Here is a 26,598-nt window from a genome sequence, read left to right on the forward strand (position 1 = left end):
GTTCAGCTTTGGAGTGCTGAGCTGGTCACTTGACATGAAGGAGGGATGGTAGGAGGGCCCAGGGCAGTCCCCCATGAGGCACAGAGAACCAGAGGCCAGCTGTGTTAATTCTGTTAGTTTAATGCTGACGGCGGCATCCCGCAGCGTGACTGTTAGTTATGATGAGTCAACTCGGGGGAAGTGCGTGCTGCTTGCTTGGTGTGGCCAGCCACACGGGTCGCCTGTCTTCCAGCTCAGGAGGACTGGGCAGAACACCCCAAACTTTAGCTGCCAACTGGCTCATTGCAGCAGTACCAGATCCAGGGTGGGATGGGGCTGTGGGAAGAAGACCAGAGGGAGAGACTGGCATGTAAGTTAGATTCTTACAGAGGAGCCACCCTGCTCCGAGGAGTCTGAGCCTAGCAGCCTCTGAGCGGCTGTCTGCTCTTGCTGCTCCACTCAGAGAGGGGTCCCTCCACTCTGAGGCCCAGGAGCCTTGTTTTCTCAGTATTGGGACAGTTCCTGGGGATGTCGTAGGTGCGAAACCAGTCCATTTCCATCGAGACGGGAGAGGGTAGGGAAGGAGTTCCTGGAAATGGGACTAAGGTTAAGTGGGTGAGCTGAGGGTTCTCCCAGTTGGCATAGCGAACATGCAGCCACAGCGTTGAGAACAGAGGGAGGGGAGGGGCTCAGCCCCAGCCCGACTGGCAGTGATGACCCAGGCCCTGAAAGCGGGTCCTCTGATATCTCATGGGTCCCACATTCCTGAGTTTCAGGGCTGGACTGTTGAAATGACCAGAGAGACAGAGTCTATGTCTTCTTTGTGGCGCCCCATCCACGGAGGAGTTGAAGCTCGGAGGAGGGGACAGGCAGTGCCCCCCTGGTGTCACCTCAGCAGAACTGGTAGTTGTTAGGCTGCAGCAGGGGCTGGGCAATATCCCCCTGCTCACAGCAGGCCAGCTGCTCGCTAGAGCTTTCCTCCTGCTCGCTGCCGCTGCTGGGCAGGTTGGCATAGCCCTGAGGGAAGGAGAGACGGGGATGGTCAGTCCTGACTGGACAGCCCCGCCTGGCCTGCTATTGCCAGCCCCACCCTGAGCCTGGCCGCACTCACCTGCTCTCTGCTGTCCTCTTGGGCCTGCTCCTGAAGGAGGAAGCATATCTGCTGGAAGGTGGGTCTGTGGGTGGGCTCCAGGGACCAGCAGGCCTGCATGATGCTGTATCTGAGACAGGACAGAGGCCACCTGTGGGTCTGGGGATCATTGCACGTGCACGTCCCCTACAGAGTCCTGCCAGTGGAGGTCTCAAAACCTAGTCAAATGAACTTAGCACGAGGCCTGTGCTAAGCCCTTGGAGAAAGGCATCTTCATCATGCCCATTGTGACAGTTGGGGAGAAGCTCAGAGATGCATGTTGCTCAAGCTCCTAAAACAAGAGGGGCTACTCTTATGACCAGCAGGTGTGAAAGGTGGTCTGAAAGAATGAGCAATTGTTTGGCTGCAGCAAGAGACTAAAGAGAGAGAGGGCTGCCAGCGGCATGAATCCACCCTGGCAGAGAGAAGGGAGGCTGTGCTGAGGGGCTGGAGAAAGGGAGCAGGTGACTTCATGGCCAGGGGGCTTGCGGTGAATGCAGGGAGCCAGTGAGCAGCTTCCCCATGGTGGGCCGCTGTGGTGAGGTATCACTACCCCACAGATCACCAGGACAGAAAGAATGAGGGAGTCTTCCTTGAGGTCATAATAACAGAGTCTGAGTTCAAAAACTATCTGAGTTAGGACCGGCCTGTGCTGCCTGGGAAACCAGAGGTAACCCTGAACTCAACAGGGACTTGTTATGTAGTCCACTGTGGGGAGACGAAGCCTGGCCCTGGAGTACTGGGCTGGGAAAGCTGGGTCACATGCCTTTCCATGCCCTTCAACCAGAGTAGGGTGTCCTCCCTCCCTGGGGCCCTTCCCTTACATATTCTTTGGTGCGAATGCAGGCTGGGCCATTTGGTATCCATCCTTCACCAGTTTATAGAACTTGCTGTTCACCAGGATGCCAGGGTAGGGGTTCAGCCCTGCAAAGGCCAAGATCACACCGTGCTCAGTACTCCCCCATCCCCATCCCCATCCCCCACACATCTTGATGAGGTTGGGGTTCCACGATAAGACAGCAGCTTCTCTTAGTGAGTGCTATGTGCTGGGCACTGCAAAGGGCTTAGGTTCTAGGAAGCCGGGAGCCATCACACTTCCCAATTCTAGCACAGCCCTCGGAGTAAGAGGCTCTTAGAGGAGTGTGTTGAAGGGCTGAGCCCAAGTCCCTGTGCTGAGCACTCCAGAGCACTGGGGAGCTGTGTCTTCAAGGTAATGTATATTGTGGACGAGGGGAAACCGCATTCTCAGAAGCAGAATGGCACAAGCAGACAGATGACGGAATGCCTGTTGTCAGGATGGAGGGTCTGCCCTGGGCCCCAAGCATCCTTGACTAACAGCCTCCTCGAGGCATAAGACACTGCAGGGAACCAAACACACGCCCCTGGCTGAGCCTGCACCAGGCCAGTGCTCACCGAGTGAGAAGATCTCCCAGAGGAGGATGCCGTAGGACCAGACGTCACTCTGAACCGTGTAGACGCAGTCGAAGATGCTCTCTGGCGCCATCCACTTCACGGGCAGGCGGGCCTGGCACAGCAGACCCCAGTCACCTTGGGCCCTGGCTCACCCTCTCCCCAGCTGGGTCCATCCCTCCCAGCACTCACGTTGCCCTTGACGATGTAATTGGAGTCATTCATGATGTCTCTAGCCAGCCCAAAGTCCCCAATCTTGGCCACACGCCCACTGGTCAGCAGCACATTTCGGGCTGCCACATCCCGATGGATGCACTGGGGAAGTGAGACAGGATTAGTCTTGGCCTCTCCCTCCCCTCTCTGAGCCCACAGTGCAGGAGGAGCAGCCAGGCCTTAGAAGGCCTCAGATTCCTCTGTGAGGGAGTGGGCATCAGTCCTAGTCCTGACCCTGCCCTTGATTCCTGCCCCTACCTTTTACATGGTCAGACAATGCAGTGTTTAGAAACCACCATTACTCGGGGCCTTTTGCCCTGACCAACAGCTGATTAGAGCTGGGTGTGCCCGGAAGCAGTGAGCCCTGGCACTAAACCTTTGCTGGCCCACATCAGCTAATAGCAGCTGCCATTTTCAGGGTCCTACCCTGCCAGGCCCTTCCCTAAGCATCTGCACACATTGTACCGTTCTGACCTCAACCCTGTGATGGTGCCCATTTTAATGGATGTAGAGGCAGAAGCTCAGAATCTCATTGCTCCAAGTCATACAGGAAGTAGCAGGGCCAGCATTAAACGACGTCCAAGTCATGCTCCTAATTAAGGAGGACGGTCACCGCTCCCACTCCCAGGCACGGCTTCCTGGCCGGAGTGCACTGTGCACATCATCTCGTGGCCCACACCTATGCAGGGAGTTCTGTTATCCCGAGACCGTGCTTCACACCATTGACACAACAGTTGTCACATCTCCACTGTTGACTAAAACTAAAGCCTGTTGTTGAAAATGGGTGTGCCTCAGCCTGCTGCACGCAGGCTCCCTGCGGGGGCTCTGGCACAGCCTCCCATCCCACCTCCCCCCACCCCCCAAAGCCCTGAGGCTGCAGCCCAGATGCTGTGGCCGCTGCCCATTTGCTTCTGGCACTCTGGCTCCTAACCTGCCCCTTCGTGCTCACTTTCCTCCCACACCCTCCAGACGCATGGAGGTTCCATGGCCCCCCACCCCACTGGGTGACCATATGGGGAACCTGATCCCCAACTCACGTTCTTGGAAGCGAGGAAGGCCATGCCCTGGGCCACTTGGCACGAGAAGTGGAGCAGGTCCCGCAGTTCCAGGGGCCACTCGTCCTTGCCCAGGTCTGGTGTGGGGAGAGGCATCAGGGCAGCCCACCACACCCCCTGCCCAGCCCCCAGCAGCTCCTCTCCCTCTTCCTCCTCACCTTGCTCAGAGAAGGAATCATCTGAAGAAGAAGTAGAAACGGGCCTCATCTCCACATAGGTGTCCACACCCTGGCTGGAGAAGCCACTGTCCCTACATAGAGAGGGCCACGGGCAGTCAGTTCCCATTACGCATTGCCTAGCTCGGGCCTTGGCCTCCAGCCACTCAGCAGGGAAGAGACTGCCACATTCTGATCACTGGTCCCTGCTTGGCCATCATGTGGGAGCGAACAGCCTATTCTCTCTGGGCATCTCCACCTGTTAGAAATTTCTTCATCTAATGCCAGTCGGCCCCTGGGATTTTCCTCCTCCTGGTCCTTACTCTGCCCTAAGGGACACAGAGAAGTGGGCTCCCTCTTCCTCACAACAGTCCTGCAGGGATCTGAGACAGTCTAGAGCTTCTGTGAGCGCTCTCTGTCTAGACAGTGGCTCTTACCCCCGGCCTCACATTAAAATCATCTGCGGAGCTTCAAACACTCGTGTGCCCAGGGGCAAAGCTCAGTCATTCAGTCTTTTCATTCCCTCCGGGCAATTCCAGTGTGCAGCCTGACGGAGGCCCACTGGTCTAGAGTCCTGCTTCTTAAACTAACTCATGTGCATAGACTCACCTGGGGAGTCTTATTTAAATGCAGGTTGAGATTCAGCCGGTCTGGTGGGCCTGAGAGTGTGCATTTCTAACAGCTCTCTGGTGATGCCTATGAGCCCATGCTTTGGGGGGCAGGCAAGTTTGAGAGTCGTTGCTCTAGAATGAATAGCCACTACTGCTTCTAAGACAGCAACCAATCGAGTTCTGGGCCTCTCACCCTCCTGTCCCCTGTGCAGTTAGAGATGTGTGCCTTGACAATGTCCATGCTTTAGTGTTCCCCAAAAGAGAACCTAATTTTTCATCTATGGGCTGACCTTGGCAAAAGCATCCCCTCCCTTGGTCTAGAAACTATACTTCTATTGTAGCCTGGAATCCCATTGGCAAGATTGGTTCACATGCCATTTGCCCTATAATCACCCCACTCGGTGAATCCTTTTCCCACCTGCAGATTTGAGGATGGAAGATAATGCTTTACTTTGGTTCTCATTTTGATTTGATCTGGCCTGAGGTTCCAGCCTGCAGAGGCCCAGTGTCAGAGGGGTGTTCGAGAATCAGAAGAGGAAGTAGATCCAGCCAGCCCCCATATTCAAGGACACTGGATGGGTGCAATACCCTCCTTCCCCTTTTGCCTCCCCAGGCTTAGCAGCTGACAGTGGCTAGGTTAGGGGCCCAGTGTACATCCTTCTCATTTTGATCCTGTCCCAGCCCCAAAACAGCCAGGTCCTGAGACTCCACAAGCCCCAAAACAGACTTCCAGGAGAGCAGTGTGGCTCAGGTAGCACAGACCAGGAGTCAAAACAGCAGCACGGGGTCCAGGCTCCACCTCTGCCTCTGACTCATGTGTGACAAACTGACCACTTCCTCTCTCTGGTTCCCCATGTGGCTCTGTCCATCTGCCTCTGCGTGGTTTCCAGGAATATCAGCATTACAGAACAACAAGGCCGGAAAGACCCTGAGAGGTTCATCCTCCTGATGACTCGCCTGGGGAAACTGAGGCCCAAGTATTCCCTTTCACCCAACAACCCACAGACTCTGTCCCCACTTGGTGGTGATGTGGGGACCTGACACTGGCGACTCCTTAGTACAAAGGGTTCTCTGCCGCCCCCAGCAGCACAATCTATGGGAGAAACAGGGCAATTACCCCAAGATCTGCCCGTCTCTGGCTAGGGCCCCGGACAGTCTTGGCTGATCTTTTACATACGTTAAAGTGAGGATTTCATTAACATCTGTCTCCACCAGACTATGAGCTGCCTATCTTCGCCTCGATGTTTCTAGAACATAGTAGGTGCTCAAATATTGGAGGTAATTAGTGGAAGAACACTTGCCCATCTAATGTGGTATGACTACTCCCCATGGTGCAGATGGGAATGTGAGGGCCATTAGCTACCCAACCCTGAGCTGGTGTTGGGGACAGACCTGAGGCCCCACCTCCCAGTCGTAGCCTCCTTCCTGTCCTTAGCCAGGGTCCTACCTGCGGACGTATTTCTTTTCCAGGTGGATGTTCTTGTAGCCGGGATCCTGGCCCGGACTCAGGCTGGGCCCCAGCATGGCCTCAGCCTTCCTTCGCAGAAAGTTGAGCAGGTCTCCATAGCAACAGTACTCAGTGATGACCAGGACAGGGCCTAGAGAGCCAAGAAAGTGGGGTGAGTGCACCCCTTCACACAGTCCCCATGGGGCAGGGGCAATGAGGCACCCTGGACTGGGACTTAGGAGCCCCATCTGGCCAAAGCAGAGGAATCTCAACAACCAAACAAACGAACAAAAAAAGCCATAGTCAAAGAATTCTTCCCTCAAAGGCAATCTGTGGCCGCTCCATAAAGGTCAAAGCTCCTCTAGAAGAGGATGGGGTGGACATGGAGTCCTGACAGGCCCTGGGGCTTCACTCTGGACCCACAGGGCCGAGGCATCTGCACTGTTAGCTCCCTCTCCACGTGACTGACGCACACTGGGTCTGAGAGCCGCTGCTCAGAGCTCCCAGAGCCACCTGCCTGCACAAGCAGCTTGACCAGCTCAGGTGTCTGGAATTTACGGGACGCTGAGGCAGGGGTCCCACCTTTACTAGGAGGAAGTGGGAAGTGGAAGATGGACTGAGGTGCCCTGGGGCCCTCAGACACCTGGGAGGCCCCAAGCCCACGGGCCCCATGCCCTCCAGGACCCCTCACCTCCGTGGGTACAGGCTCCCAGAAGGTTGACTATGTTCTCGTGCTGGCCCAGGTGACTCATGATCTTCAGTTCCGACATGAGGGCCTCCTTCTCGTCGGCATGAGCCGTGGCTGCAAGGAGGGACCACAGGTCCCACAGACGGGGAGAGAGCAGGACATGGAGGGCCACATAGACAGACAGGGGGCAGCAGGGGAGCAGGAAGGGGTACCCAGAGCACCGAAGCAATCAGAAGCCAAAAGAGGGAGGAGAAATGCGGACACACAGGTGGGTGTTGGGGAGAGAGAGAGGAGAGATGGCCAGTCACTGAGCTGCTCTCAGGTGGCAGGAAGTCAAGCTGTGGCCAGGCCATGGCCCAGGCTGGCCTCTGTGTACCCCAGCCTCTATGTACCCCAGCTTAGAAGCCCCCCACACCCAGGAGTTAGAGGGAGCCTGGAACTTGCAAAGGAACCCAGGAGTCCTCACTGCAAACCCCAGGTTCTGTCCCCCGGGCTCTGACAGGCCAAAAATGTGCATGATCCCTCTTGTGACAACAGGGCATGCAGCCCTTCCCCTAGCCTGCAGCACCTCCCACCGGCTCCCTAAATTCCCCGGGCCCCTTCCCCTTACTCACATTTCAGCATCTTCACAGCCACCTTCAGGACAGCATCTTCCTTGCCCAGACCAAAGGCTGTGGCCTCTACTACCTTCCCAAAGGCGCCGGCTCCAAGGGTCTTACCTGCCGAACATACAGGCTCCTTAGGTCCCTGGGCGCCGAAGGGCCCTTTCTCTAAGGGCCACGGGCTTCCTGCAGCCCATGCTGCCCTCTGACGGGAGATCCCATCTCACCGAACTGCAGGTTGTTTCGGGGGAACTCCCACTTCTCATTGTAGGGCAGCTGGGTGGGATCGATGAACGTGTAATTGTTGCCCTCGAAGCTCTCAATGATCTTCCAGCGCACCTGGTACTTGGGCTTCTGCAGAGGGAGAGGGAGGAGGCACGTGGCAACCAGACCTGGCAGGATCTTGGATCTCATTCTGACCCCTGAGGGCAGGGGGAGTGGGTAGTCCCATGGCCTTCGGCACGAGGAGGCAGCGTGGGGCCCGAGATATCTGGTGAGAGTGGCCGTGTCTTCTCATGCCCATGGCACTGAGAGTCCAGACCCTTCCTGGCTTGGCCTCACCGTGTGACCGTCCCTTCCCCAAACCTCAGTTCCCCTACCTGTGTATTCAAAGATTTGGACGGGATCTCCTCCGAGGGCCTTGATGGATCTGATAATTTAGGTAATTCCTGAGCTGGGAGGGAGGTTGGAACTCGAGATCCACCCATCCATCCTCTCATCCAAATATTGTTTGTTTTTGTTTTTTAATCGCAGTAAGATACACATAACGTGAAATTTATCACCTCGATCACTTTTGAGGGTGCAGTTCAGTAGTGTTAAGTACGTTCACATTCATACCGACGTCCAGAACTCTTCATCTCGCAAAACTGAAACTCCACACTCTAAACAACTCAGCCCCGGCCCCAGCCCCTGGCCCCCACCATTCCTTCCACTCAGCTCAGGGCTCTGACCATTCCAGTGCCTCATGTAAGCGGAACCAAGCAGTATTTGTGCTTGTGTGACACTTAGCACATCTCCAAGGTTCACCCTGAACCTTGGGACCGAATGTCCTTCCTTTTCCAATCTGAATAACATGTCCTTTCAAAGCCTTCACTGAGCACCCGCTGTGCCCGGCACTGGGATTCAGAGTTGAGCAAGACAAGGTGCCTGCCCCCACGGAGTCTGCCTGCTAGTGGCTACGACAGACATTCACTTCCAATAAACAACTAGACCGGTAGGAAGCTTTCAGAGTGCTGTGAGGAAAATAAAGCAGGGAAGCGGGGTAGAGAGTGACAGGTAGGTCAGGGAAGGCCCGAGGAGCCGAGAAGGAGCCAGCCCAGCCGCGTGGCCGTGGGCGGGAGCTCAGTGAACAGACACGGAGGCCCGGGGTGGGAAGGGTCCCGGCAAGTCTGAGTGACTAGCACCTGCCAGGTGCCCATCCACGTGGCTGGAGGGGAGCAGGGGAAGGTTCCAGAGTCAGGAAGGCCTTGAGGTCTGTGGTGAGAGGCTCGGCCCACAGACAGTGTCTGGAGGACCTGGCCCTGTCTCGGGCTTTTCATGCTGTGCCGACCGCCAGCTGGCGCAGGGCTGTTTCTGGGGAGGAGGAGTGGAGGCCTCTCTCTTTCCTGCCCAGAGTGGCAGCTGCTGGGGGCATCATGCCAGGGGCTGCCCAGGAGAAGTGCTGATGGAAGATGGCGTGCGGGGGAAAGTGGAGGCTGGGCCGGGGCAGTGGAGGACACGGAGGCCTCGGGTCAGCAGTCCCACTCTTTCCTGTCAGTCCCCTTGGGCCCGGGGACCAGCTGGCTGTGCTGCGCAGCTGGGCTTCCTCCTGGGCACCCAGCTCGGGAGCTACAGGGCGAATGAGTGGGTGCTGGGGAGGAGGGGGCCTGTGGCTGTGTGCCTCGCTGGGTTAGAAGCAAGACTCCAGACAGCCCCGGGGAAGAACTTCCGAGGTAGTTTGGAAGAAATGTGCATTTAGACGTAAGGAAGAGCTTCCGGGTTCTGCGGGGGTGGGGGTGGGGGCGGGGGCGGGAAGGAGACCACCGATGAACTTAGACGCTCCCATGCTGGGGCTTGGGAGGAAAGTCTGAAATGGGACAGAGGAGGGACTTATTTTTAGAGAGGAAGGGAGAGACAGACAGACAGAAACATCTATTTGTTTATCTACTTATGTATGCATTCATTGGTTGGTTCTTGAATGTGTCCTGACCGGGGATCGAACCCACAACCTTGGCCATATTGGGTCGACCCTCTAACCAACAGAGCTATTTGGCAGGGCAAGGAGGGACTTTTGAATCTCAGAGGACTCAAACCTTGCACATGGTGCCTTTCCAACCCAAAAGACAGCGAGGGAGCCAGGAGGGGGGTCTTTGACCCGCCCCCACCCCCTCCCCAGGCCACTTCCATCTCCAGGAGCCTCTGTGGCCAAGGCCTGTTTGTCTCCTCACCACTTCTCCTTCCTCTGTCCCCCGCAGCTGGGCCTGAGTCAGCCCCCTCCCCACCGCTGCCCAGCCCGGCAGGGATCCTGGGGGAGGAGGTGGGCGGGGGAGGAAGAAGAGGTCTGGCTGGAATCTCAGGTCCCTGGATGCCAGGCTCCACACCTGGAGGAGGAGGCCCTCCAACCTGCCTCACGCACCTCCTCACCTCTTCCTGGTGGGCGGCCCCAGCTCTGCCCTATACCACGCAGGCTGTCCCTGGAAAGGGCTCAGACTCCTCCCAGGGCTTCCACCCCGAGGGGCCTCTGCTCTGAGGGAGAACCCTTACGGGAGGCCAGATTCCTCCCAGCAGTGGCGGTCATTGCCGCCACAGCAGTACCTACGGCCTCCCCGCTAGGCCTGCTGGTGCTGGGAGGGTGGATGTTCTCGGTCTCAGGAAGGTAGAGACCTCGTAATTCCCACAGATACCTAGAGGACCCCCCTTTCACCCCAGTTTGTCCCTGGTCCCCACAGCTCAGTTCTGACCCCCAGAATCCCGGCCTCTCCCGCAGCCTCCCCATCCCCTTCGCTCCTCCCTGCCTCCGCCTTTCCTCCTGTGCCCCGCCTCCCTGCCTGCTGACTCCTGCCTTTCTCTTCCCCCTTAGCCCTCCTACCCTGTGGTCTCTCTGGGGGCCAGAAAGGCGATGACTCAGCCTGAGGCAGAAACAGCCCTTCCTCCAGACGGGGCCACCCCCCACCCCCATCCTGGGCAGTGAGGACTGACCGGGCTGAGTCCCCAGTGCAGGGGCAAGTCTCAGAACCCCAGGGGGCAAAACCGAGGAGAACTGGACTGCAGGCCCCGAGACGGGGATGGACCATCCTGACCCCTCGAGGTCTTGTCCATGGGATGCCCTCCTTGGCCTTGCGCGGGCTCAGGGGGCAGTTTAATTTCCTGGATGGGAAATGAGCTGACTGGGATTACATGTTCCAAAAATGGTCCCACAGAGAGAGGATAGCGTGTCCCTAAGCCACGGCTAGCCGAGGGGACAAAGGGCTGGAGGGGAACTGGACACTTCTCTGGAATCTCTGCCGCTGCCCTGGGCAGAGGAGGATGCTCTGTGGGGCACTGGGAGGCAGTTTCAGTTCCATATAAGGAGGAACTTTGAAGTCAGAGCTGCTCAGACAAGGAACGGGTGGCCACAGAGTGAGTGAGGTCCTGCCCCTGGAGGTGGGCGAGCAGGCCCAACACCACTTTGGGTGTGTAGTCAAGGAGATGCCCCACCTCAGACACCCCTCCAATCCCCAGATGCATGAGCTCACTTGGGCCCCCGGGCAACTTCCTCCTGGGACAAGGGTATGTAGCTTCCATGCTGAGCGCTGTCTGTGCCCAGCACCCCATCGAGTCCCTGCGGAGACAGCTGGTGGGGTGGCTGCCGTTATTGACTCCATTTCACAGATGGAGAAAGCAGAGGCTTAGAGACAACACTTTTTCCAAGGCCCACAGCCAGAGACACAGGCAGAAGGAGGATTCAGACCCAGATCCATCCAATTCACAACCTCTGGCTGATCACACCGGACCTTTTGTGGAGGGAGGCCAGGTGCCGAGGCCCCAGAGCTGGTGTGGGAGGTGCCTGGAACCCCTCGGGCGGGTTCTTCAACCTCCCTGAGCCTCAATGGTTTCCTTATTGTAAAGTGTTGTGAGGACAAAATAAGGTGACTCAACGTTTCACATCATGGTTGCTAACTGGCTTTTTACAGACCCCACTCTGCCACTGACCAGCAGTAGACCAGGGCAGCGGTCTCAACCTCTCGGAGCCTCAGCCTCCGACTGTAAAGTGGGGTTAGTGATACGATCTGCACGCCGTGGCTGCTGAGGGCACTGAATGAGAGGGTGTAGGTAACACACTTCATAAAAAATGCCCCTGAAAGCACTGTTACTGATGGTGCACTCAAAGTGACAGGCAGTGCACTAAACGTCAACGTGCGATAAAGAGCAGCTGTGAATAATAATATTAAATAACGAAGAGGCTGATGATGGTCAGGCCTTCCTCCTCCACTAGACCTCCCGCCGCCTGAGGGTGAGACACAGGCCTGGCCCTGTAGCCCTCTCTGTGTGCCTGAGAGCTCCCGGCTGGGACAGGATCCTGTGCTGACGCTTTCCCAGCACCCGTCCCTCTCCCCAGAGCATCTTTCGTCCTCCCTGTCCTGGTGAATTGATTATTGACCGCATCCTGCATTAGACAGTGAACCCCAAGAGGGCAGAGGATCCCAGCACCCAGCCCACATTGGTATAGAGTAGGCACCCACTGAAGAGCTGTTGGCTAAATGACTGGCTGGCAAAATGAGTGGGTGCTCAGGGCTGAAGGGGCGCGGGCGGCCTGCGGGCGGCCTGGCGGTGCTGCCCAGGCCCACGTACTCGGGGCCTGGCTGCCCGCCCTGCACAGACTCACCTGCTTGTACTTGTACAGGAGCAGCAAGAGCAGCAGCAGCAGCAAGGCCATGGTGGACATGCAGGCGACCAGCACAGGCGTGAAGAGGGGCGCATCCAGGAGCTGCGTGCTGGCACCTGGGGGGGCGGGCAGAGGAGTGAGTGGGCCTCTGTGACCCCCTGACTCCACTGAGAACAGGTGAGTGCCTGGCCTGGAACACAGTCGGTTCTCAGTAAATGCTTTGAACAAAGTATCCTCTCAGACCATCCCCAGCCAGGGGCAGGGAGGATGGGCCCCCAGCTCTGCTCATGCCCAGAGTCACAGCCTTTTATGTCTGGGGGAGCCCCTTATCACACAGTGCCCTCCTCCCCCGCCCTTCCCCTCCCCCCCCCCACCCCACACCCCCCCACCCTCCGCCAGGGCAAGGATCCCCTCTGCAGTAGCCTGGCCTAGTGTCTAGCCTTGGCTTGCACACACACACACACACACACACACACACACACACACACCTCCCCTCCTGACAGGGTTCACCACCTACACCTCTGGGCAGCTTGAACACAAAGACCAAGACTTTGGACCGAAGTCCACCTTCCTGCTGTCCCCTGCTGCTTCCCTGCGTGCCCTTTGGAACCACGCGGCCCTTCTGAGGATCTGGAAGCCAGGCTCATGGCCCCTGGGTCTCCTCTTCCCAGGTCAGTAACCCAGGTTCTCTCAATGTTCCGAAAGACGTAATTTCCATCACCTTGCCTAGATCAACAGCATGGGTCTGAAGCCAAATCTCACCTCCGCTATGTAAGCGGTGTGTGACATTGAACTTGTGACTTCTCCCTAAGCCTCAAGTGCATCGTCTCATTTCCTGAGACAATGCCTACAGAGAGCTTAGCACAATGCCTGGCACAGGGAGACGAAGGGCGGCCGCAGCAGCTGCGTGTGGAGTCGGCCCTGCTCAGGGGCCAGCTCTGAGCCAGGCAGAGGTTCCCGCTCTGTCCTCTCTGGGCCCAGAGAGCTTGCTAGGCCTGGCACACGGGTGCTAAGACCTGCTTGTCAGAAGGCCGAGGGTGCTGTGGGCCTCTGCACAGATCGGAGAGCTACCCACATGGAGCCTTGGAGCAACCCAGAGAAAGGCGTCCCTTCCTCTCCACAGGGGCAGCCTGCGTCAGCCGGGGCTGGACAGCGGACAGCCCACACTCAGACAGTGGCCCCGAAGGATGGGACAGTGTCTGGCAGGAAGGGGCTCGGGGAGGGATGGAGAAGGCCACCAAGGTTGGCCTGGGGTGGGCTTGGACTGTGTGCACCTGCCATTGCCTGCCTCCCTCACCAGACTCGACGCTGCATGGAGGCACGCTCCCCTGCACCTTGTGAGTGCCTGGGATGCAGCAGATGCCAAATATACCCCCGCAAAGTAATACATGAGTTCAAGTGCAGGGCATGAGCAGAGGGGCCAGTGAGGGTGTGCTGGCTTCAGGCTGCTGTCTCTCGGGACATCTATCTGCTTCCCCTCCCCTCTACCCCTCCCTCCAGTCCTGGGGGTTCTGGACTCCCCATCTGGCCGTTTCAGGAGGGGCCTGGAGTGGGACCCACAGAGGTAAGACTCGGTTCGGCTGGGACCAGCTCCATGTTGGAACTCTGGCTCCCTGAGCTGGGCAGTTTCCTGGGCCCCGCTCCTGTCCCGCCTGGAGGGGTGGACGAAGGCTCACCTACAGAGATGGGCTGGAAGGCGTGAGAGCTGTTCCCCGCACTGTTGTGGGCCCTGCACTCGTACGTCCTGTTGTGTTTCAAGGCCCCAATGGCCAGCAGGCTCTGGACAGTCACCTTGTGGAAGGGCTCCTGGCTCAGGACCTTGGTGTGTGGGTCCTCGAACACCAGCAGCGCTTGGGCCTCATCGCATCTGGGAAGAGCAGTGTGTGGTTCAGGGTTTCAGGGTGCCCAGCCCCTCATTCCAGGTGAAGAAGGCGAGAGGAGTCCACTTACCTATCAATATGGCCCCTGCACAGCAGCCACGTCACGTTGGGCTGGGGGTACCCAGAGGCGTCACAGAGTATGGCACCAGAGCCATTGACAGGGCTCCACGTGACCCTCACCTCAGGGGGGTCTGAGGAGGAAAGGAGTGGAAGAGGGAGGGATCAGCCCAGAGCCCCAAGTCCTGTTGCCTGACCCCTGGCACTGAGCTTCCTCTCCCAGCTGGTTTCTCCAGGACCCCATGTCCCCAGCCCCCACTCCATCACTCACATAGAAGGGTGAGCTCGAAGGTCAGGGCATCCTCGCCTCCGGCGTTCCTGGCCAGGAAGGAGTAGCGGCCGGCCTCAGAGGGCTTCAGGCGAGGCAGGGAGAGGGTGGAGGTGTACCTGCATGAGAGGGGCAGACGTCTGGGTGAGCCCAGTGTGGCCCCCGCCAGGACAGCGGGCTCAGACAACCACCCTAACAGGCGTTGTTTTATTTTTGGTGAAGTGTCCAGGGCACAGAAGCCTTGGCTGAGCCAGGAACCCAGGCTGGGTGCCAGGAGACATGGGAAAACCATCAACCCGATTTTCTTAATTGGTTCTCTTATCTGTAAAGCAGTTTTATTCTGAGGTTAAGTAGAGGAGAGGTCTGCAAAGTGCCGACCCTGGGAGGCACATCACAGGCCCCACTGAGTGTACCTGCTCCCGCCACTACCACTGAGCTAAGCCATCGCCACGGAAAACGCGAGCACCAGGCCAGCTGCCATCCCTGAAGCTCCAGCCCCGCCCGGAGGGACTGGGAGAGGAATGAGAAGCAGGATGTAGTCATGGGGCTATAGAGACCGGGGGCCAAATCCTGGTGTTGCCAGTTCTCAGCTGTGTGACCTTAGACAAGTACTTAACCTCTCTGATCCTTCTCTTCCTTTTCTGTGAGGCAACACTGATGGAAATTAATTCACAGACTCGGTCTGAGGATTAAAGAGCTATGTATTCGGAGTGCTTGACACACTGACTCACTGTATGCACTAAATTTAAACAGCTGATTCCAGGTGATTTTTTTTTTCTTACTCTATTTTAAAATTTATCCATAATGAGCATGTATTGTTTAGGCCATGAAAATGTTTTAAAAAATAAATTATAGCAAATTACCAGCTCTTCTTTATAAAATGTCTACAGCCACGAACCAAAACTATAATACACTAGAGGCCGGGTGCATAAATTCATGCACAGGTGGGGGTCCCTCGGCCTGGCCGGCAATCAGGGCCCATTGGGGCCATCTCACCCAGTCCTGACAGGGCCAATGGGGGCCAGCCAGCCGGCCAGGGAGGGACCGTGGGAGGTTAGCTGGCTGGGGAGGGACTGTGAGAGGGCTCCAGGGCGTGTCGGGCCCTCTTGTCCAGTCCCAATCGGCCGGACCCCAGCAGCAACCTAACCTACCGGTTGGACTGTATGCCCCCTGGTGGTCAGTGCATGTCATAGCGACTGGTTGAGGGGTCGACTGAACGGTCAACGATTGGTCGGACACTTAGCATATTACACTTTTAGTATTATTATATAGGGTGGTATTCAAAGGACAATCTCACCCAGACCTTTGGCTGAACCTCTCTACATGGGTCATTTTTGTGTGATAACTAATATTTACCTCTTAAACTGAAAGAACTAAACTTCTATGGATGACTCAAAGTCACCATTAGGAACACACCCATCACATGAGCCTAGTGCTGTGGCTGTTTGGTGCGCAGGCTTGACTGCCTTGCGATGAATGGCCGCAGACTACTGTGTTTGAGGGCTCCCCCTGGTTCCTTTCTGCAATGTTCCTGTTGCATATGGATCCCTGAAATCTGTCCATAAACCCCCTTCTCAGGGTTCTTCAGACTCCAGATTCAGAACTTCTGCTTTAGGTGAGAGGAAGCTAGGAATTCTGGCCATAAAGGATAAAGGAACTGGGAGGAAGAAGATGAGGACAAGGGAACATCCTTGTAGATTCTAAGGACTGACAAGCAAGAGTCCAGGAGCCAATGAGGTCTGGGCTTCAGGAGCTAGAAAGAACCCCAGAGAGTTTGGGATTAGAAAGGTGTCTAAGGGATTCTCTAGCCCAGGGATAGCAAACAGGCCTGCTCTCGTGAGCCAAACGTGATGGAAATACTGCCTGGAAACTGTTGAGGAGGACTCTGAGGCTACATCTAGACTCTGCAGGCAGCGGCTTAGGGACATCTGTCATGAGTATGAAAGGGGATGTTATCACACACACACTACATACTTGTTGTCCTTGATCGAACTGTACTCTCTCATTCAAATAGATCAGGGTAAAGAAATACTGATTTAATCTTTTTTTTTTTTTTATCATTAAAGAGTATTAGTGTTCCCCTTACAGAGGAAACACTTGTTTAGAAAGCTACCTGGTTAGACCACTTTGGGAGGGAAAATAAGACCCGAGGACACAGTCCGCAAAGAGTCAGGACAAATAGATTCCTAGAATGTTGTGCATGTGGGAAGAGCAGGATTCTTGGAGAAGAGAAGATGCTGTCAAATAGCACTTTATGAGAAGAGTTTGAGCCTGCTGTGGAGTGGCCTGTGAGAAGTTATCGGGGCTGGGTAGCCACAGGCCTTTAAAGAACTTTAGATGTATCTGTGATTGGGTGGTGTGAATTCCCTCTGCCCCACCCCAAAACCTGTGCATCCAGCAGATACCCTGTGCAGTCATTATTAGGAACATGTCAAGGAGTGGAAATCAGGGGTATTATCTTCTACATTTGGATCAGCCACAAAGGAGGAGGATGAAAGAGACTGAGAGTCCTTGCATAACCATGAGAATGCACATCCCCAAGAAATGGTAGAATTCTTGAGGGCATTTCCCAAAGATGTGGGGCAGAGGGGTATGCAAATTTGATCTAAATCTCAAACACAGATGACTGAGATTTAGTTTCTACACAGTCAGGGAACGTGACAGACAGGGGAAGGGACTCACTCCAGGTCACATAGCAAGGTTGAGACATGACCCAAATGTCCTGACTCCTGGCTGAAGTATTCCCCATCCAGCTGTGGGGCTATGCAGATGGGAGCTGTGGTTGGTACCTGTATGTCTCCTTGGTGGTGACAAAATTGAGCTTGGGCTGATGGTCAGAGAAGGGTCCCCCGTACGTCCAGTTAAAGCCTTGTAGGTCCGGGTAGGCCTCCACTGTGACTTGGAGATTGAGCTTCTCACCCAAGGCCACCTCCTGTAGGAGGTTCTGCTTAGAGGTCAAGTTCAAGTAGGCACTCTCTGGAAAGCAGAACACACAGAGATCTGGCATTAGTGGGATGATGTCCTGGTTTGCTTGTTCATTTGGTCATCCACCCATTGATCCAGTCATTCAGCTGGAACCTCCTGTGTGCCTACAACATATCAGGCCCATAGTCCCCAACCCTAACCAGTGCTTGCCCTCTGACATCTCTCTTCTCACCACCCACCACCCGCCACAGAAGCCCAGGGCTCCAAACTCTTCTTCTCCCTGAGTCCCTGGGAAAACTCCTATCCTCTCTCCTTATTTGCATAATTAAGAGTTTGAATATATCTGTGGCTATCGCTTTTTGAAAAAAATTGTAGCAGTAATGCCCAGCTGATGTGGCTCATTGGTTGAACCAGGAGGTCATAGTTCGATTCCTGGTCAGGGCACATGACTGGGTTACGGACTCCATCCCCAGTGTGGGACATGCAGGAGGCAGCCAATCAATGATTCTCTTTCATCATTAATGTTTCTATCTCTATCTCTCTCTCCCTTCCTCTCTGAAATCAATAAAAAAATATATATTTTTAAAAAAATTATAGCAGTAAAAAAAGTCTGTTTTTTTCACATGCCCCCATCCATCTCCCCTTCTTCTGGTAATAATTCAGTCAATGCGGCTTTCATATCCAGCTCTAAAGTGAGCAAGGTGACAATCAGAGTAATGTGTCACCTTTGGACCACTGATTGGTTTGGGGTAGGCACGTGAATCCATGAATTCGTGACACTCATTTTCATGATGTGTGTTGGGATTCTGGGAAAAGAGAAGACCTCATTCTACTGGGGTTATCATCCCTGGTGCTTTTTGGGGGTTCTACAAAAAAAAAGTGTACAGCTGAGAGTTGAGAAGGAACAGAATTTTGTCCACATCATCTGAACACCTAGATCCAACTGTACCTGAAGCTCATATCCATGGCCTTTTTAGCTATAAGGCCTATAATATACTCCTTTGAATAGGCCTGTTTGAGTTGGTTTCTGTTACCTGTACCTAAAAGAGTCACAACTAGTTTCTTCTAATTAAATCTTGCATAAATTAAAATCAAGCTACTCTGGGAATCTGAGAAGGAAAGAAGCAGAAGAGGGAGGGAGCTCCAGAGGCCCTAAGTCCCCTCGGTGTTGTAGAACACCCTGCACTTGCCCCATGATCACACTGGGTGAGCATTGTCCGTTCACATGTTTATGTTTCGTGAGTGTCCCAGGCCTAAGGTAAGGGGATTCTAGCAGCAATATTCTTCTTCTTCTTCTCTGCCATCAGCTCCCTCCTCAATCCCTGATGTGCCTCCCTCACCCCAGGATCCCTGCTAACCCTCCCCCACCATCCTGATGCTCACCCACCACCCGGAAGACCATGGAAGTGGAGCGGACGCCCTGGGCATTGGTGGCCACACAGGTGTAGTTGCCGGCATCTTCGAAGTCTACTTGATGGAGGTTGAGGGTCAGGACTTTTTGGTAACGGTCATCATGAAAGTCGTTGTGTTCAAAGATATTGAGCTGCAGCCAGAAGAAATGGAAATAGTATACCAAGGGTGTTCAGGGGTTAGAAAGATTTGGGTTCAAATCCTCATCCTTTAAGTATTATTATCTTCCTTTCCTTGGGCAAGGGACTGAACTCTGTGCCTCAGTTTCTTCATGTGTAAAATGGGACTAATACTGGCCCCGTGCTTCGAGGGCTGCAGTGAGGAGGAAAATAGATGTTCTATGCAAATGTCCGAGCCAGACACATGGTAGGCACAGGGGGATGGGAGGGAGTTCTCAGAAGCAGCCTAATGCCATTTTCCCCTGGGAACACTCCCTTTCCTCCCCCTCTCCCAAAGAAAGTCTTTCTGAAGTAGCCCTTATATCCCTGGGCTTCACAGGTGGCCCAGAAACCCCTTGCTAAGTCAGAAGTGAACCAACACCTGGCTCTTGTCTACAGGCTGGGGCAGAGGTCATGGGTCAAGGGAGTAGAGTAACACCTCCCCTGCCACCCCACAATCTTCAGTGGCATGAGCCGGAGTCCTGGTTTTGGATGATCGCTAGTGACATGCTGGGTGAGTCCACTCCCCTCTCCGGACCTGGGCCACATGCTCAGCCCAGAGGGCCAGCTAAGGGTGGGGCTGGGCTACATCCTGCAGGGCCTGGTACTGGGGAGATGGTCAGGCTCCACCCTGCTGTCCCCCCGGGGGGCTGACCGTGGTGTTTCCGCGTTGGAGGAAGACTTCAAACTTGATATCAACGTTACTGGCTGAGCACACGATCTGGGCAGCCTCTCCTCGGATCCGCACCAGCTCCGCAGGCTCCAGGGTCACAGTCGGGGGTCCTGGAACAACTGAGGCCAGGGGAAGGGACCCATGAACTCTCAGGCCAGAGCTGTTGCTCTGCTCCCTGCCATGGGCCAGGCTGCTGGCCAGGACCCCCACCACGTTCCCATCCAGAATCCTGGGAGGCACCCTTGATGCTTCAATTTCCCCGCCGCCAAGTCTTATCTCCTAAAGAGACTTTGAAAAGTCCACTTCCCTCCATCACCACCTCTCCCCAGCCTCACCGCCCTCTCTGCTCTGGGCCCCTGGAGCAGCCACCTGGAAGGTCTCCCTCTTTCCCCTCCGACCCCTCTCCACCTGGACCCTCACAGCAGCCAAAGTGAGCACTTGAGGACGGAAATTGGGTCGGGCCTTTCTCCTGTGCCAATATTCAGTGGCTTCCTGTCACTCTCAGAATAAAAGTCAACGTCCTTCCCACATCCCCAGGCCCCCGGGCCCTGCTCCTGACCACCTGCCACCCTGCGCTCCCACTGCGGCCGCACTGGCCTTCCCACGGCAGCCCTGGTGCCCGACCCTCCCTCCTGGAATGCTCTCTCGCCCACACTCTGAATGGGCACCTGTTCCCACCCTTCAGATCTTTAGCTCAAAAATTCCTCAGAAAGGACTTGTGTGACCAGTTAGCCTTCACACCTTTCCCTACCTGCCCCCCACTTCTTCCCCCGCCCCCCCCCCCCCCCCCCAGCCAGCTTTCCCCAGCTGGGTTTCTTGTTCATCACAACTGGTACGTTATTTACTTTCTCTCTAGTGGATATCCCCAGCCGCTAGCCCAGTGCCTGGCACAAAGCAGGCACTGAATTAATATCTGTGGCTGTTGTTGAAAGTTGATCGAATCCAGTTTCCTAAGAAATACCACAGGACACCTCCAAGGTCCCTGAAGGGGTCATGACAGAACCGGGGTCCAGGGCAGCCCAGGGCTCTGCAAGATGAAGTTTGGGGAAAGCACCCTAAGGGCCTCCGTCTGCAGAGCGGGGTCCTTTGACTTCCCGGGCAGGTTTTGTGGCCTTGAGCCCAGGGCCTTGGGCTGGCCGTGCGGCTCTGACCCTGAGCCCGGGGCCGCCTTCCTCACAGTCCTTCCAGAAACTAGAATCTCGTCCCCCAGCCCAGCAGGGAAACAGTGAGCCTGCACCACCACTGCCCCCACCACCCCTCCCCCCCCCAGTTCAAGCTGTCCTACCTGCCCACCACCACCTCCCCCTCATCACCCCTCCTTCATTTGCCCAGTGCCCAGCACCAGGCTGGCACTGAGTGGGAAATCCACGTCGGAGGGTGTGGGAGAGCTTCGGGCCCTCCTGCCGTTCCTGGAACGTTCGGAGCGTCTTCCCACCTCGTGACTTTGTGCCTGCTGTTTCCTCTGCTGAGCTATACCTTTGAGGGCCACCTCCTTCTCATCATTCACATTTCCGCTCAAAGGAAATGTCACTCTCTCAACAAGGCTCCCCTCCCCCGTCCCCACACACCTGATTCCATCACCTTGTTCATGGCTTTCCTAGCATGTTCCGTGGACTGAGCCGGTTCTGCCCACTGAGTTAATTACTTGCATGTGGTCCGTCTCCCGCCCAGCACACCTTGCTTGTCTCGCCCCACTGGGTGGCCCCTAGGTGACTGGGGCACCACTGGAAGGAAGACGTGCCACAGGGGCGGTACCCGCATGTCCCATCAGGCCCAGCCCAGCTGCCACGAGCATGGTGGCCAGCCTCTGTCCCTGCCCTCCAGGCCTGGCCTGCCCCTCCCTGCCCACGCACCTTTCTGCACTTTGAGACGGATGGCGAGCGTTGTTATCATCCTGCCGGCTACTCGAGCGCTGCATTGGTAATACTGACCCTCGACGAACTTGGCCTTGTGGATCGTGAAGCCGTGTCGGGGTGAGAAGGAGTAGTTGGTTTGGCGCAAGACAGGCCGGTTACGCACCCGCACCAGCGAGACACCTGCCTCCAGCGCCGGGTCGGTGAGCAGGCAGGGCAGCAAGGCATCCTGACCCTCGAACACCTTCACTTCCTGGGACAGCAGATTCCAGGGCCGAGCAGGGTCTGGGGTACAGCGGGATACAGGGTTACGGCTGCCCTCCCTCCACCAGGCCAAGCAGTCTCTGGACCTTGGTGCCAGGGAGGCCCAGAGACGCTGATCATTAGCCTGCGGTCACCCAATACCGGGAAGCTCACTGATGCTGAGGCGCGGGGGCTTCGGAGCCAAGTCCAGCCCTACGACTTGCTGCTGTGTGAGCTCGCGCACGTTACTCAGCCCCTCGGAGCCTCTGAAACATGGGCATCACGTGGAACCTACCCCACGGGGTTATTGTGAGGACTACGTTGAATTAGAAGCACTGCCACCGGTCCTCGTTTGCGGCAGACTCTGGATAAATGCGCAGCTGGTGTTTTATGACTGGGAGCATTAAGGCCCAGCCCTCCTGCCCATTCCTGCTGGGGCTGCGAGGCCAGGCCTCTTGGGAATGGGCCCGGGTCCTCACCTTTGACGTAGAGGTGAATGCTGGCGCTGCCCCCTAGGGCGTCTCCAGGCTCCGTGCAGCGATAGGTCCCCGTGTTTTGGAAAGTGGCATTGTTTGTGGTCAGGATGCTGCTGGGGGCGTCTGGGTCCAGGGTCCAGTGGGGGTAGGAGATGGGGCCGACCCATTCCACGCTGCCATTGCCCACACACCGCAGGGTCACGGTCGCGCCTGGCATCACGACCAGCTCAGGGACACTGGGTTCTATCACCGGGACCCCTTGAGCTGGTGGAGGGAAGAGAACAGACAGAAGTGAGGCCTCAGGTGTCAGCCCCCGGGCCATTCCCTGCCTCTGAGGTGGGTGGTGCTGGGGCAGGGGTTCAGCTGTGACTTGCAGGATCACCTTGAACAAGTCTCTGCCCCTCTCTGGTCATTGTTCAGACCCCTGCCCCGAACCAGCTCGGGGTGGACTGACGTCTCTGGCCCCCAGCAGGCCCCTCTTCTGAGAAAGAAGGGCTGGAAACTTTCTCGGCCTTTCACCAGCCGCTGCCCCTCGGGGGCCCCTAGCCCCTGCCTCGCTCGGACTTCCCAGCTACCACTGCATCGTTCTCCCAGGAGCAGCGTCCTCCCGCCTCCTGAAGGGGGCTGCACACTCAGTGCCACACGCAGGGCCTGGCTCAAAGCGGGCGCTCAAACAGGAAAGGAGGCGACAGATGGATGGGAAGTTCACGGCAAAGTCCTCCCACGTAATTCACATGGGGAAGGAGAAGAGGTGTAGGATCTTGGCCCAGCAGAATTTAAAAGGTTTTAATTCTTCTGTGTGCCCACTCCCACCACTGGACATCTGGTCCGCAGCACAGTGGGATGGTTCAGAGGCTCTGTGCCTCAGTTTCCCCACCTCTAACACGAGGACAATACTTGTACCCACGTTCTGGGATGCCGGGAGGTTTAAATGCATAGAAAGCCTTTAGAAGGTCACCAAATGAGTACTCAGTACGAGTGAGCATTGCGTTTATGATCCGGTCTGCCCGACCCCTAGCACTGTTGTGTGCACAGGAGAGCCAATCTCTTTTAAGGAAACTTTTTTTGAAGGAGAAAAGAGAACTTGAAACCCGTATCAGGCCCTCCGGGAAGAAGGCCCGTTGCCTCTGCAGTGTCAGCATTTCTCCGGGGCCTAAAATAGGGGCGGCGGAGGGAAGTGAGAGCTGATTTAAGGCCTCGGAGGGGCTGCCAGGCGCCCTGGCCTGCGCCGGCGGAAACACATTGCTGGCGCCCGGCCGGGCCCCCGGTTTCCGCTCCACCTGTGGCCCTTCTCCCTGGGATGCTCTCACTTCTGCTTCCTGACCCTCCTGGCCACTGACCCCTCTCTGGGGCAGAGGCTCCCAGGAGAGGCAATGCCACCTGCTGGGCGGCGGAGCACCCGGGGCTTCGGGCCTGGCTCTGCCGCTGACCCACCGGTGCCCCTGTTGAGTGCAACCGCTTGGCTCTGATGGTGGGGAGCCGGACACTTCAGCCCTGAGGGCATTCAGGGCGTCCCCACTGTCCCTCCCACAAGCATCGTAAATGGATCTACCCACCCCACCCCTGCCATCAATCCCAGAGTCAGAAATTTCTTCTCTGTCAAAGACTGCAGACGGCCCTGGTCCTGGCCAGTGTGGCTCAGTGGGTTGGAACGTCGTCTGTGCACCAAAAGGTGACGGGCATGATTCTCAGTCAGGGCACATACCAGGTTGGGGCATGTGTGGGAGGCAACTGATTGATGTTTTTTTTTCTCTCTCTCTCTCCCTCTCCCTTCCTCTCTCAAAAATCAATGAAAAACATATTCTCAGGTGAGGATTTTGAAAAATGACTTCAGGAGATTTAATTTATATTTTGAGTTTGTATGCATCAGAGGTGGGCAGCCTCCCTGCCCGAGTTTCTTCCCCCTCCCCCCCCCTATATATTTTTATTGATTTCAGAGAGGAAGGGAGAGGGAGAGAGAGACAAAAACATCAACGATGAGAGAGAATCACTGATCGGCTACCTCCTGCACACCCCCTACTGGGGATCGAGCCTGCAACCCAGGCATGTGCCCCTGACCAGAATCGAACCCGGGACCCTTCAGACGGCAGGCCGACGCTCTACCCACTGAGTCAAACCGGCTCGGGCCTGCCAGAGCTTCTGATCAGCACAAGGGGGTGAGGAACCGGTGGATACTGCCAAGGCCAATATGGGGTGGGGGTGGGGAGCAGCCCTCCTGTGCCGGGTGACCAGGGCGGGGAGGGCGGCAGTGTCACTCCTGGCAGGCTGTCCGCTGACCCCCACAGAGCTGGCGCTGCCCTGGTGCAGCCGCAGCGACGCAGGCCCCGGGCTGGCGGCTTCTTGCAGGGAAGAGCGTGGACTGTGGTTACACTGTGTGCGTTGGAAACTTGGTCCTCCCTCACGGGCTGGGTACGTGCCATCCCCCGTCTGCCCCTCGGGCCACCCTGTCCTCTGGGACAATTCAGTGAGCTACAGCTCCTGCCCCGGGTGCTGCCTCAATGGCTACATTTCTAACCTCCCTTCTGGTCTTGACATTCTGATGTCTCAAGTTTTCAGCCTTTAAAGGTCAGAGTCAGACTGATCTGTGATCTCATCTGGTCTCACAGGCGCCTCCCTCTCCCTCTCCCCTGCCCCGTCCCGCTAGCCTAGCAGGCGCCTTGGTCTCCTGGAAATGCGGTCTGACAGAGGCATCCGTCCTGTTTTGTCCTGCCCTGTTGTCCTGGGTATTCACGCAGGACAGGGCTGACATCCGGCACTTCGCCTCTGCCCCAGTTTCCCTCCCGCTGGCTTAGCTGGGAAAGGAAGGCCTGCTCAGGCCCCGTCCTCCAGGGTGGAGACTGGGCAGGGTGAACACTGACCGAGGCCCCCTTCTACACCTGTCCAGGCTTTACCCTCTTTTCTCAGCTTCTCCGTCCTCCCCATGCCCCAAACGTCCCTTCCTCCCACTTATTTGAAGGACCCTTCCATCATCAGCTCCCAGGATGTCCCTCGACCTCACTCTTCTCCCTAACACAACACACACACACACACACACACACACACACACACACACACACTACACACCAAGGCCTGGGACACCGTCCCTAGCCCAGGGTCATAGCAAGCCTCTCCCCATCTAGGGTGCTCTGACCCCGTCCCCCGACTCCCTCGCAGTAGCACCCCACAGCCTTGCTCACTCGCCTCTTCAGTCTCCCAAGCCTCTCAAGGAAGGACCCCTGCCTCTTTGGGCCTTTCCGACTCAGGCCCTGCCTACAGCCAGTGAGCCGCAGGCCCGCAGAGCTGGCCGAGCCCTCAGGGCTCTGCAGGGCCTCCCACTCAGTGTAGGTCTGGCCCAGCAGCACTGGCATCTCCTCGGAGCTTGGTAGAAATGCGGTCTCAGGCAGCACCCGAAACCTACTGAGTCAGATCTGCGTTGTAACAAGATTCCCGGGTGATTTGTATGCACAGTGACGTTGGAAACGCTTTGCTTTAGTCTAGTCCGTCACCACCCCCGACACCTGCCATCCAATAGGTGTGGACACTGAAGCCCCGAAAGCATCAGGGGCTTGCTCGGGTCACACAGTGAGTCAACATCTGAGCTGGGACTGATCCACAGTCCTGGCCAGGCTGCTTCCGCCCCTTCGGCACCTTTCCAAAGCAAATAGCCCCGAACCTGCAGCCCAGGCTGGGGAGATGGAAGCACAGAGTGGGTACACCCAGTGAGGGGCAGGGGGTTAGAGTCCTTCCGCAGGGAACCTCTCTGTCACAGCCCCCAACCCCCACCCAGGGCCCTCAGTTCTGCTCTTACCATGCCAAGCTGTGGCCACCAACAGGACCAGCAGAGGCCCCGGGCCCATGGCTTCTGCGGGGAGGCGGCAGGCTGACGCAGGGCTGGGGGTGCGCAGGCCCTGGGCTCCCGGCTGCTAGCTCTGCAGGGACCAGGAACACTGGCTGGACACGTTCCTCTCACGCACCAGCTATTTGTCTTGCTTCCCTCTTCTTCCTCCTCCTCCTCCTCCTGGGCTCATCCTTTTCTTCCCCTTTTAGCTAGGCAAGGCAACCACAGAGTTTGGAAATCTTGGGTCTTTAGAAGAAAACAAAGCCATGACCCCCAGGGGGAGGGGTTGGAGTCTGGGGCAGGGCCAGCCGGAGTCTGAGGGAGCTGGTGAAGGTTGGTGCCCTCTGAAGTCACCTTCAAAGGGCCCTGGCGGAGGAGATACACCCAAAGTCAAGCAGTCAGCCAGTCAGTAGCACAGATACGTGTTTCCAGGGTGACCAGGTGGCTCTGGCTGAAACACAAGGGAGGTGAGGTTGGTTTGGGAGAAACTGATAATAGCAGCAAGAAGCTTCCATTTGCGAGACACTCGTCAGCCAAGCCCTTTACAGTCATGACCTCCTTCGGTCCCCACGAGAACTCTGTGTGGTCGGTACCGTTATCGTTCTCATTTCACAGATGGAAAAACAGGTTCAGAGAGACCAAACACTTGAAACTTGCTGTGATTACACAATTCCAAATGGTGGACGTGAGATTTGGATCCAGGCAG

At 56.5% G+C, this 26,598-nt stretch overlaps 1 protein-coding gene across 1 annotated transcript; it reads right to left on the minus strand.

The window, feature by feature from the left end:
- Nucleotides 1-100: 100 nt before the first annotated feature.
- CSF1R (colony stimulating factor 1 receptor) lies at nt 101-26,049 on the minus strand. Its single transcript, XM_008152205.3, has 21 exons — nt 25,863-26,049; nt 22,079-22,339; nt 21,357-21,641; nt 19,486-19,622; nt 18,646-18,805; nt 17,127-17,313; nt 14,341-14,456; nt 14,083-14,203; nt 13,809-13,999; nt 12,133-12,248; nt 7,517-7,643; nt 7,302-7,406; nt 6,691-6,801; nt 6,000-6,150; nt 3,945-4,036; nt 3,769-3,863; nt 2,711-2,833; nt 2,522-2,633; nt 1,933-2,032; nt 1,091-1,199; nt 101-996 (listed from the first exon to the last, which is right to left on the minus strand). The coding sequence occupies exons 1-21, from the start codon at nt 25,909-25,911 to the stop codon at nt 871-873; spliced, it is 2,874 nt and encodes a 957-aa protein (XP_008150427.2). The 5' UTR covers nt 25,912-26,049; the 3' UTR covers nt 101-870.
- Nucleotides 26,050-26,598: the final 549 nt, after the last annotated feature.

The sequence above is a fragment of the Eptesicus fuscus genome, chromosome 6 (genome assembly GCF_027574615.1).
Source record: "Eptesicus fuscus isolate TK198812 chromosome 6, DD_ASM_mEF_20220401, whole genome shotgun sequence".
Taxonomy (NCBI): Eukaryota; Metazoa; Chordata; class Mammalia; order Chiroptera; family Vespertilionidae; genus Eptesicus; species Eptesicus fuscus.